Here is a 13,053-nt window from a genome sequence, read left to right as displayed (position 1 = left end):
ACTAAATGATCCCGTGAATGTTTAACCTGTCCAGTTGACGCTTCTTGTGGTATTTTGTTGGAATGATTAAGCAATGGTTAAATAAGCTTCTGAGAAAGCAACAGACATGATTGTACAATGCATCGCGCATTCTGGGATCGAACGCAGTCATTTCCTGGCTCGTATTTTTCATTCCATTTCACCCAAAATACTGGAAGGCCCATCAAGCCCATAGCGGCTGAACTCACAAACTCACACCACCTCTAAGCGTGAGAGCAACAAGCACTAAATGAGCATGGGTCACTGTTAACTATAGTGGCTGTGTTGTGTTGGCAGATGAGGTTTGCTCACGAATCCTTCCATTGAGACATGTTGCATGACACAGCGACAAGTCCGTAAAAAAGGAAAGGAGAAAAAACTCGTCGGTCAAGAAAAACGATTGAGGAGTATATTTTGGAGAAATGGGAGGTTACATCTGGTGCAATTTGTTATTGGTCAACATCAAACACTCTTGCCTCTTGCTCAGAAAACCGTCAGGTGAAATCTCAATCCAGAACTTTGTAGACAAAGTCAAGACTGAGATAGCTGGGCAAGTGCTGAATTTTTGGGAAGCTGTTAAACGGAGCTCAGATCTACCCTTCCAACTGGATATAAAATGATTCTGTGTCATTGTTTCAAAGAAGAGCAATAAAGTGTCACTTGCTCAGCCAACCCCAGCCAGCTCAAAACAAGAGCTGGGGAGACCAACCCCAAGATTCTGTGATGCTGCCCTGGGAAGGCTGCAAGATGCTGTGGAGGCTAGGAGGGTTCTCCTGTTCACCTGAGGTCCCAGGAGGGTCAGCCATAGGGCAGCCAGTGCCGCCTGGGCCAAAGTGGCGGTGGCTGTGAGCTCAGGCTCTGTGACCAGGGGCACTGGCCTCCAGTGCAGAAAGAAGGTTAATGACCTGGAGGCTTGTGGAGGCCTTCGAGAGGGTGCAGAAGAGATTTACCAGGATGTTGCCTGGTATGGAGGGCATTAGCTATGAGGAGAGGTTGAATAAACTCGGTTTGTTTTCACTGGAACGATGGAGTTTGAGGGGAGACCTAATAGAGGTTTACAAAATTATGAGGGGCATAGACAGAGTGGATAGTCAGAGACTTTTTCCCAGGGTAGAGGGGTCAATTACTGGGGGGAATAGGTTTAAGGTGCGAGGGGCAAGGTTTAGAGGAGATGTACTAGGCAAGTTGTTTACACAGAGGGTAGTGGGTGCCTGGAACTCGCTGCCGGAAGAGGTGGTGAAACAGGGACGATAGTGACGTTTAAGGGGCATCTTGACAAATACATGAATAGGATGGGAATAGAGGGATATGGACCCAGGAAGTGTAGAAGATTTTAGTTTAGATGGGCAGCATGGTCAGCGCAGGCTTGGAGGGCCGAAGGGCCTGTTCCTGTGCTATACTTTTCTTTGTTCTTTCTTTGTTTCTTTTAAGAGCAGATGTGGTATCTCCCTGGTGTCATGACCATTATTTATCTCTCCCTCAACAACATTAAAAAACAGATTATTAATAATAATAATAATAATAATAATCTTTATTGTCATAATTAGGCTTACATTAACACTGCAATGAAGTTACTGTGAAAATCCCCTAGTCGCCACATTCCGGCGCCTGTTCGGGTACACTGAGGGAGGATTCAGAATGTCCAATTCACCTAACAAGCACGTCTTTTGGGACTTGTGGGTGGAAACCGGAGCACCCAGAGGAAACCCACGCAGACACGGGGGAGAACGTGCAGACTCCTCACAGACAGTGACCCAAGCCGGGAATCGAACCTGGGACCCTGGAGCTGTGAAGCAACAGTGCTCACCACTGGGCTACTGTTATCTGATCATCACCACACTTTTGTTCAACAGCGACTCCTAACTGACTGCCACACACGTCCTACGCTACAACAGGAATGACACTTCCAATATACTCCTTTAGCTGTAAAGTGCTTTTGGGATGCCCTGCGGCTTTGCAAGGTGCTGTATAAATGGAAGGCTTTTTATTGTGCACACTGAGTTAGTTTCAAATCACTCCTACTTACTCATTTTCACCTGTAGAGCTCCACAGCTTTGCGCTGAGCTCCCCACACCGTTGTTAGCAGTACAACAGTACACTCCATTGTCTGTATCTTCGACGCTGAGAATGGTTAATATCTGGCCATTTTCTTTAGTGCTGTAACGGGTGTCAAATGGTCTGGAAATTGTGAAAAGAAAAGTCAATGCCATTTACTTGTCAAATTCTTAACCCATGAAACAAAAATACCAGTAGATTAAAGTGAGCAATTTAACATAACCTGTCGATTTATATATCACCATTCTACAGAAAGCGAAATAAAGATTGGGACATAACACACGGAAATTAAGGATTTGATTTGATTTGATTTATTATTGTCACATGTATTAGTATACAGTGAAAAGTATTGTTTCTTGCATGCTGTACAAACAGTGCATACCGTACATAGGGAAGGAAGGAGAGACTGCAGAATATAATGTTACAGTTATAGCCAGGTGTAGAGAAAAGATCAACTTAATACGAGGTAGGTCCATTCAAAAGAATCTCAAACATCATAAGCAAGCTTTCATTTAAAAAAAATATATAATCACAATGAGAAATTTTACATCCCGCAATATAAAATTGTTTTTCAATGCCAAAGAGGGTGTTCAGGAGTAATTATGAACTTAATACACTGTCAAATATCCAGCTATAGGTCATTCGACAAGGTGTACGTTTTTCAAGGGTTTAAAGAGAAACAAATAAAATAAACGTTTAAGGTCTTGACAGTTTAGTACTTTCTAAGTGATTGTAGTTGGCATGAATTTCAACGGCACAGCCTCTAGAGAATCACTGGCAACAATATTTGGATCTCCGTGTTTGACAGCACATGTGCAGACTCCAGGAGTAGCTGTCAGTTTCAGAGGAGTAATAACAGTATATGCTGACAGCCACACTGTCGTTCCTACTGCAAAACCTGACTATACAATATACAGAAACAGGCCATTCAGCCCAACTAGCTTGTACTGGAATTTATTCTCCACATGAGCCGCTTCCTATCCCGACTTCATCTCACCCTATTGACATATCCTACCATTCCTGTTATGAACTTTTAAAAGAAATGTGTCCATGGGATGTGGCCATCACTGGCTAGGCCGGCATTTATCGGTCCCTGAGGACATTTGAGAGCCAACCACATTACTGAGGTTCTGGAGTCACAATATGGGCCAGACTAGGCAGCAGTCTCAGACACATTTAGAACACATACCTGGTGTGACAGATTGTTTGACGGGTTACATTATGAATGATGATCATTTTCATAGCAGTGTGATATTAATATTTTATAGGACATTTCTTTCTGAATTAATTCCCTTTTGTATTATAATTAGTGTAAATGAATTTGCCGCCAGCAAAGTAATTAAGGAAAAGTATTCCTTTAGCACAATTTTGATAAACCACTTTCTCCCTTCCTCTGCCAGGAAATCGACTCCTGGGCTCCAGGCTCCATTCATTTGCTCGTCCAGGTGAATATTTTCTATTTGCTCGTTTGATGTGGGCATTGCTGGCTGGACCACCATTTATCGCCTGTCCCCAAGTCCCCTCGAGAAGGCAGTTGTGGAGCTGCCTTCTTGAACTATTGTAGTCTCCCTGGTGGAGGTTCACGGCTTTTGACCCAGTTACAGTGAAAGAACGGCGATATATTTCCAGGTCAGGATGGTGACTGACTTGGAGGGGAGTGTGCAGGTGGTGACGTTCCCATGTACCTGCTGCCTTTGTTCTTCTGGGTAGGGGAGGTCACGGGTATGGATGGTGTTGTCGAAGGAGCTTTGGTGAGTGGCTACAGTGCATCTTGTAGATGGTACACACGGCTGCCACTGTGTGTCAGTGGTGGAGGGACGGAATGTTTAAATGGATTGTTTTGTCCTGGATAGTGTCGGGCTTCTTGAAAATTGTTGGAGCGGCACTCCTCCAGACATTGGGAAAATATTCCATCACGCTCCTGACTTGTGCCTGTAGTTGGTGGGCAGGCTTTTGGGAGAGAGCCAGAAGGTGCACACCTGTCACAGAATTCCTAGCCTCTGACCTGCTCTTGCAGTCACCATTGTTACGATCCCAGTTGGTGTTGTAACTGGAGGGAAAGGTCGCAGAAAGGAACCCTGGCTCAAAAGGCCATAACTTATGCTTTCCCTCAAACAAAACATGGAGGAACAGAGTCACACAACCGCTAGTTTTACCAACAATTAAAAAATTCTTAAACATGAAAAAATTGGATTATAATACAATGCTCCTTCACTCCTCCCTTAGCACAGATTTTAAGATTAACACAGATTACAAAGTACGTCTAATAATAATAATATTCTTTATTATTGACACAAGTAGGCTTACATTAATACTGCAATGAAGTTACTGTGAAAAGCCCCTAGTCGCCACACTCTGGCGCCTGTTCGGGTACACTGAGGGAGAATTCAGAATGTCCAATTCACCTAACAAGCACGTCTTTCGGGACTTGTGGGAGGAAACCGGAGCACCCGGAGGAAACCCACGCAGACATGGGGAGAACGTGCAGACTCTGCACAGACCGGGAATCGAACATGGGTCCCTGGCGCTGTGAAGCAACAGTGCTAACCATTGTGCTATCGTGCCGCCCATTTAAAGCTGCAATCGCTTATTAACGCACAAAGTCCCTTTTAAACACACAAGTTGACTGTGGTGAGACACACTCCTCTCTGAACCCAAGTTCATATCTGGGGATTTCTCCTCAAAGTCCTCACAAATGATTGCATGAGCCACCTTGTATCACTCAACTCCAGCTCCCACATGAGTGATTTCACATTCCACTTTCAAAAGTCACATTTTCAAATCTTCTTTGAAATTATGCGTTCCTTTTGCTGCTCCCATCAAGGTTTCACTTTCAGGTTTTGCACCTCCCCCTTCAGGTTTCCTTTGTCTTAAAGGCTTTTGCATAAACTCCAAGGGCCAGCCACTGATTCCCACAATTATTTCAAATAATGTCTCCCAAAGTGTAGTCATTTTTCACAGACCACAGCACTACTCCAGGTATCTTTCTGGCCTTTCATGATCTAATGCCTTTTCAACTCTCTGTGACTTTACCGAAGAGTAATCTGTTCTGGATTTCAGTTTCCTCTGTTCCATTAACTCCAAGCCTCTTGGAATCGTCTCTTCATTTTTGTTTAAGTACACTTAACCAGCTGGACTTTAGATTTGTTTTCTTAACCATTACTCTCTAGTATGGTTTTTCTTCTAGCAAGGCCGAGATAAATGTTCTCTCTTAAATCTTCTAAAACCAACAGCTTCTAGCAGAGCTCTGAGAGTTGCCTTCTCTCTCACTACCTATCTCCAACTGCAATCAAATTAGGTAAACTAAAGCTTACAAGCTTCTCCACCTTAAAGGACCCCAGTTACTAAGCAACCACTGCTGGTTTATTTACACTTCATGCCATAGCCCTCTCTATACACAATAGAATTGAAACCAACCTCCACACATACAAACTCCTTTGCCCATCATAAATCTAACTATAGGTTTTACTCTTCCAGGCTCAGAAATATTAAATTAAACTAACTTAAAACTATACCTTACTTCTAATAATTACCAATACAAATGTAAATCCCTTAAAACTACATTTGTTTTCCTAACACTGGTTGAGTTCAGTTTCTGGACAATGTTGACTCTCTGGATATTAATGGTGAGAGTTTTGAGAATGGTAATGCCATTGAATGTTAAGTGGAGATGGTTAACTTCTCTGTTGTTGGAGATGATCATTGCCCGGCACTTGTGTGGCCCAAATGTTACTTGATCTTGGGAAGCCATTAAAACCAAATCCGCTCTTCTCTTCACCCAGTGACTGACTCATACATGTGCTTTCCAGCAGGATTCTCTGGATGCATCAGGGCTGAGATCCCTGGCTGATTTACTCTGTCTCGAAGCAGGAGATACTGAGGACAGTTGTAGAGTCATTGCACGGGTCATTCAGGAAATCAAGTGTGCAGCCTCCCTGATCTGAATGACCCGAAAGAGCAGAGATAATTAAAGAAACATTTATAAATTAATTTAAAAAAAAAAATAAGGATAAAAAAAAAATCATCAATGTAAATAAGTTCTTCATTCACGGGCATAGCCCAATGCAAAAATTCCAATGGAAACATCGATCCAGTGCACACTGAGGTAAACTTTTCTGTGAATTGAAAAAAGGAAAATTGGCTAGCATTCCCATCCTTGACTGTTATTCAGTGTCCTGAAGATTTGGGTGTTCTCACCTCACAGGAATGTTGCTAGGTGTGTGGCTCATTTCCCCTGTGGTCAAATAGATTGCCAACATCCACTCAGACGGCTGCTGAATGGATGCTGGAGCCAATGAGTGACCCCCCCTCTGGGTAGGGAGGAGTGATTGAACGATTCTTTGCTGTCTTGGCTCCTCAATCTCCTGACTGTTTGCTTGCTTCTCGCTTTTCTTCATTTCCCTATTTCCTGGCTCCGTTTCCTTTTGGGTAATTATTGGTGTTCAACTGCAGCCTCTCGCCATCCCTTTTGACTGGCAGCGACATGGAGAGGGGAGGAAATTGGTGCAATGAAGAAATTGTGGTGTTAATAAACACCGTAGCTTTCTCAATGACGGATTTGTCGCGGGATGAGGGACTTGTCCTGTCAGAAGAGATTGAGTAGACTGGGAATATATTCTCTGGAATTTAGAGGTGTGAGAGGAGGTCTCACTGAAACGTATGGAATTCTAGAGGTTGTTGAGAGGTTGTTTCCCAAGGCTGGAGTTTCTAGCACTAGGAGGCTAAGTCTCGGGATACCAGATGGGCTGTTGGGACCGAGGTGAGGAAAGATATCTTCACTCAAGGAGGTTGTGGATCTTTGGAATTCTCTATCCGAGGAAGATGGGGTTGCTCAGACAGTGAGTAAGTTCAAGGCTGAGATTGCTAGGTTTTGGGTGTGAAGGGAATCGAGGGATAGGGCAGGGTTTTGAGTTAGAAAATCAGCTATGATATTATTGAATGGCGGGGCAAGCTTCAGGGGCTGAATGGCCAACACCTATTCCCAGCTCTAATGCTCTTATAGTCTTGTGCGTACTCCTGTCAGAGAATAACTGAATCACTGTCCAATCTCCAGGAAGGCAAAGATCCAATGGCCATTCTTTTGGCCCGATAATTTTGTCCTGTGTCTGACTCTGAAAGCCAAATTTCAAACTTTGTTGCGTTCTCACCTAATCGGAATGTTATTGCGAGTCCAGATTATCTCAGCGGCTGGAAATGAATCTACTCCACACAGGAAAGAGGCTTCATCTTCAACCAAAGCATCCACCGTCTCCAAGGGACTGGTAATCTGAGGAGCTGGGAAATTAAACACAGATCAGGAATTACAGTTATGACTCAAACTCAAACATACCGACTCGAGATTCTGAATTCCTTCATTTCTCATTTCGTGTTTGCCTGCAGAAATGGAGTTAAAGTGAATCATGGAGCACCTTGCACAGCAGATGTCAAAGATTGTTCTACAATATCAGGGGCTGGTTTAGCTCACCAGGCTAAATCGCTGGCTTTTAAAGCAGACCAAGCAGGCCAGCAGCACGGTTCGATTCCTGTACCAGCCTCCCCGGACAGGCGCCGGAATGTGGCGACTAGGGGCTTTTCACAGTAACTTCATTGAAGCCTACTCGTGACAATAAGCGATTTTCATTTTCATTTCATTTCATATCCAAGACAGTTTTGTCCGTAACTCGTAGCATTGACCTTCACAAAACTATAAACCAGAGTGGACTTTCTCATACTGTAAAAGAAAATAACCGTTCCTTAAAACCATGGTGTCATGTTCTGTATACTGGCTGAGAGGAATGATGAATTACAGAACATCTAGTTCCTGATTTGTTCAAATAATTTATTATAAAACAAATGTGTGGTAAAGGTAACTGGAATAAATATACAATCAACTACTAACACTAACTAACTATCCTAGCGCTACTGCAAAATATGTCCATCTACCAACACAACTTACTCCTAACTCCCCAGGCACAGAGTCACATGGTACATTTACACTGCCACCTGCTGGTCGGAGGTCGTGCACATTATTATGTACAAGTTTGCTTATGCACATCATCACACATGGAATTCCTACAGCGCAGGGAGGGGGCCATTCAGCCCATTCAGTCTGCACCGATCCTCTGAAAGAGCACTCTACCTAGGTCCCCACCCCCACCCCATCTCCGTAACCCCATAACCCTACTCAACCTACACACCCTTGGACAAAATGGGGCAATTTATCATGGCCAATCCACCTAATCTGCATGTTTTTGGACTGTGGGGGGAAACCGGGGCACCCGGAGGAAATCCACGCAGACACGGGGAGAAATTACAAATTCCATACAGACAGTCACCCAAGACCGGAATCGAACCCGGGTCCCTGGCGCAGTGAGGCAGCAGTGATAAGCACTGCGCCACAGTGCTGTCCTATCCAGATATCACAAGGCACTTTACAATCAATGAAGTACTTCACAATTATAAGAAACAAAGGATTATCCAGTCCTACTGACGACCTTCCAACTTGGTTGCCAATGGAGACATGGCAGTGACAGGAAGTTTCATTCCCTGACCAGAAATCACACCCAGCTTGTGGCGGTCAGAGCGTTGGATCCTCACCACTGAAATACCAAGGATTGTTATGCTCAGAAAATAAGAAATAGGGGAAGGACTAGGCCATTCGGCCCCTCGACCTCCTGCGCCACTCAGTAAGATCATGGCTGATCTTCGACCTCGACCCTCAGTTCCTGCCTGATCCCCTTATCCCTCGATTCCCTTTAGCATCCACAAGTCCATGAATCTCAGTCTTGAATGCCCTCAATGAGCATCCGGTCCTCTGGCACAGAGGGATTCCAAAGGCTCGCCACCCTGTCTGAGTGAAGAACTTTCTTCTCACCTCAGTTTGACCTCTTTATCATGAAAAGAAACAAACCCCCAACAAGTACTCTGTCAAGCCCCCTCGGAATATTATACATTTCAATGAATCACAGAATTGTTACATGGCAGAGGGAGGCCATTCGGCCCATCTGATCTGCACCAGGTTCAAGGGATTCACCTCTCATTCTTTTAAACTGTTTGCAGTTAGTGGGCCAATTGAATTTTATGATATGAAAGAGTCGCATAGACTCAAAATTCTGATGGGATTTGAATCACAAGTAGGTTGATATTTGGCATCCGACAACAACAACTTGATCTTATATAACACTGTTAACGTCCCGACGTGCATCACAGGATTGTGACCAAACAAGGTTTGACAATGAGCCCCACATTAGAATGGGTGACAAAATATTTGGTCAAAGAGGTTGGATTTAAGGAGCATTCTAAAGGAGGACAGGGAGGTGGAGATGGAGGATTAGAGAGGAAATAGCAGAATGGGGGGTACGGACAGCAAAGGACATTGTCGTGATGCACCTTGAGCATCTTAAACTGCTGTCCATCTCTATCCCACTTTCACATGAGACAGGATGTGATGGATAATCCCATGTACTATATAGACAGAACACAGCAACAGTCCTACAGTACAAGTGTGTTCTGCATAGCCTCCAATTGTTGTAACAAGTCTTTAAAGCAACATGCCATCACTTTAAGGGAAGTCTGTCATGTGATCCCGCCTCACTTCAGCCTGGAGCAGAACACACACTAGATAGCTCAGATGTCCTCAAGCTTTCTGTCCATTTATATCTGTTCAGGCATGTCGAGTGATTGGTATCTTTATACCATTATTAACACACATAACATGTTATGCAGCAGTCATTCCTTCGAAACAGCATGGTGTTCAGTCTATATCAGTTATTATTGGTGGTATATGGTATGATCTTCAAATAAAGAACCTACAATATTATTTTACCAATCTGCTAATGTCCTTTAAGGAAGGAAATCTGCCACCCTTACCCAGTCCAGGCCCACAGCAATGCCCTCTGAGATGATGCAGCAAGCTACTCAGTTCAAGGGCAGTCAGGGATGGGCAATAAACGTTGGTCCAGCCAGAGGCGTCACATCCTGTAAATTAATTTTGAAACATCCTTGGGCCGGGATTCTCCCCTACCCGGCGGGGCAGGGGGTCTCGGTGGGATGGAGTGGCGTGAACCACTCCGGCGTTGGGCCGCCCCAAAGGTGCGGATGTTCCCGCACCTTTAGGGGCCAAGCCCTAACATTGAGGGGCCAGGCCCGCGCCGGAGTGGTTGGTGCCCGCCGGCTGGTGGGGACGGCCTTTGGCGTCATGCCAGCCGGGGCCGAAGGGACTTCGCCGGCCGGCAGACGTCCGCGCATGCGACGGAGCGTCAGTGGCTGCTGACATCATCCCTGCGCATGCGCAGGGGAGGGGGTCACGTCCACGTCCGCCATCGTGAAGACTATGGCGAAGGTGGAAGGAAAAGAGTGCCCCCATGGCACAGGCCCGTCCGGCAATCAGTGGGCCCCGATCGCGGGCCAGGCCACCTTGGGGGCACCCCCCGGGGCCAGATCGCCCCGCGCCCCCCCAGGACACCGGAGCCCGCCCGCGCCGCCTGGTCCCGCCGGTAAGGTAGGTGGTTTAATCCACGCCGGCGGGACTGGCATGACAGCGGCAGGACCTCAGCCCATCGTGGGCCGGAGAATCGGCAGTGGGGCCACCGACAGGCGCGGCGCGATTCCCGCCCCCGCCGAATTTCTGGTGCCGGAGACTTCGGGAGACGGCGTGGGCGGGATTCACGCCGGCCCCCGCCGATTCTCCGACCCGACAGGAGGGCCAGAGAATCCCGCCCCTTGCTTCGTGATTGGTCCGATTATGCTAAAGGGACGAAGGCGTTTGACACATCCGGCAATGGTGGATCGATGAAATTCGACATGTTCAAGAGGCCAGGACTGGAGGAGTGCTGGGAGCTCAGAGAGTTTCAGAGCTAGAGGAGCTTATATATTTTACTGAACACAATTGTGGCCGATGCAGACGAGAAAGTGGAAGGAAGTGGGTTTTTTGGTTTTAATTATGTTTTATTCCTGTCTCTGGAAGGTTTCTTGTTGAACACTATTGGTTGCTGGGCTCCTGAAATTGAATCAAGCAATTCCAAGTGACAGGATGTGGTATTGTGTTCGTGAAATTATGGGACGTGATTCGACCAACACATTTTTAAGTGTCATTTAGGCACGTTTCTGCGGGGTGATCCACACACTTATCCTTTGGTCGCGAGAGGATCTGCAGTGTTGAAGGTTGCTCTTTAGTGTTTGATTGTTGGCAGCTGCCCCTACGGTGCTGACAATTCTAGAGTTCAGGCGCATTATTCAGGCTTCAAGGTTTCCTCAAAATGCTCTGCACTTATCATCTTCTGAGGCACGAATGTGTTCCCCGGAGGAAGCACTTGAGAACATAGAACATAGAGAAATACAGCACAGAACAGGCCCTTCGGCCCACAATGTTGTGCTGAACCTTTGTCCGAGATTAAGAACAAATGAATCTACACCCCATCATTCTACCTTAATCCATGTACCTATCCAATGGCCGCTTGAAGGTCCTTAATGGTTCCGAGAGTTGAGAATATTTTATTTATGAAATAGTCAACAGCAATAAAAATTTGAAAATCAACTGTGTAACATTCCTCACACCACACTAACCATTAAACAACAAGGGACCGTCACCGTCCCATCTTGGTACCAATGCAAAGCTAGGTCAGATCATTTTCACACAAAAAACAAACATACGGCATCACTCCCCGCAGGTTCCTCAACAGAAACAGGGTATTCCTGAGAATGTGTTATCATGACAGTCGGCACGGTAGCATTGCGGATAGCACAATTGCTTCACAGCTCCAGGGTCCCAGGATCGATTCCCGGCTTGGGTCACTGTCTGTGCGGAGTCTGCACATCCTCCCCGTGTGTGCGTGGGTTTCCTCCGGGTGCTCCGGTTTCCTCCCACAGTCCAAAGATGTGCAGGTTAAATGGATTGGCCATGATAAATTGCCCTCAGTGTCCAAAATTGCCCTTAGTGTTGGGTGGGGTTACTGGGTTATGGGGATAGGGTGGAGGCGTTGACCTTGGGTAGGGTGCTCTTTCCAAGAGCCGGTGCAGACTCGATGGGCCGAATGGCCTCCTTCTGCACTGTAAATTCTATGATAATCTATGATGACCAGAACTTTATTGTAGAAATGATCGGTCCATCAATGTGTGACTTGTCCCATGTATCAGTGCCATTCTCCGTCCAGGAGACGCCCACGTGGCCCCATCTCACCGGAACCAAACCCTGGCATCCACATATTCCACTGGCGCTCAAGGTGCAGTTGAACATTCTTGATTTACAGCGTGTTTAACTCACGGTGACGTGCCAGTTACATCAGGCATTTACCACATCAGCAGCAAAAGCATCCGCAATCTGCGAAAGCATTTCTTCAACACTGTCATCAGGTGGCCCATTTGGATCAATGTCGAGCACCAGATACCGCAGCGTCTTCTTGCTTCAGGACCCAGGTATCTTAGAAAACATTGTCCTTCTTTCTGGCTACAGAAAAGGAAGGAAGCAGCAACAGCAGCCTCCAGGCACCTGCAGCCACCAGCAGGAACAAGCAGCAAACACAACCTGCAGCTGTGAAGCGCTCTCACAACTAACAAGGCTCATTCCTCATTTGCAATAGCCTTCAGCAGTGAAGCGAGAGGTTGCTCATATCCAAAGGGAGCGAAATTGACTTTCAGCATTGAAGTCACAGCAAGGCTGTGTCCTGGGAGTGTTTTGTAGGACAGACAGGCAGTATCTGTAGTTGCCCCTGTTATGGGTCTCCACAATATTTAAAGATGGCTTGAAGACCTCACAGTTGCAAAGCCCCTCACCACCCCACGGGGCAACCCCCGACCTGGAACAATTCAGCCCCTCGCTGTGGTAATCAGTTCCACGTTCTCACCACCCTCTGTGTAAGGGAAGGTTTGAGGCCAGCTCAGCTCACATGGTGGAGGCCAATGAAATTGGGCAGGAAAGCAATAGAAAATCAAAGGGAAATTAGGCTAGAGACCTACCAGCACTGCTGAGAACCAGCTAACATCTCCCTTAATTTATTTCCAGCT

At 46.1% G+C, this 13,053-nt stretch overlaps 1 protein-coding gene across 3 annotated transcripts in view; it reads right to left on the bottom strand.

Moving 5' to 3' along the window:
* The window catches only part of musk (muscle, skeletal, receptor tyrosine kinase), a 176,613-nt gene that overhangs the window by 150,475 nt on the left and 13,085 nt on the right, over positions 1–13,053 (bottom strand). For all 3 annotated transcript variants that reach the window (XM_038804136.1, XM_038804137.1, XM_038804138.1), the window contains exons 2-3: positions 7,221–7,347; positions 2,045–2,196 (exon numbers count right to left, since the gene is read on the bottom strand). In XM_038804136.1, the coding sequence (XP_038660064.1) occupies positions 2,045–2,196; positions 7,221–7,347 (279 nt within the window). The remainder of the gene's footprint in view (positions 1–2,044; positions 2,197–7,220; positions 7,348–13,053) is intronic.

This window comes from Scyliorhinus canicula, chromosome 8 (assembly GCF_902713615.1).
Source record: "Scyliorhinus canicula chromosome 8, sScyCan1.1, whole genome shotgun sequence".
Lineage (NCBI taxonomy): Eukaryota > Metazoa > Chordata > Chondrichthyes > Carcharhiniformes > Scyliorhinidae > Scyliorhinus > Scyliorhinus canicula.
Note: the sequence above shows the minus strand (reverse complement) of the source record. Positions and strands in the feature narration are given on the sequence as shown.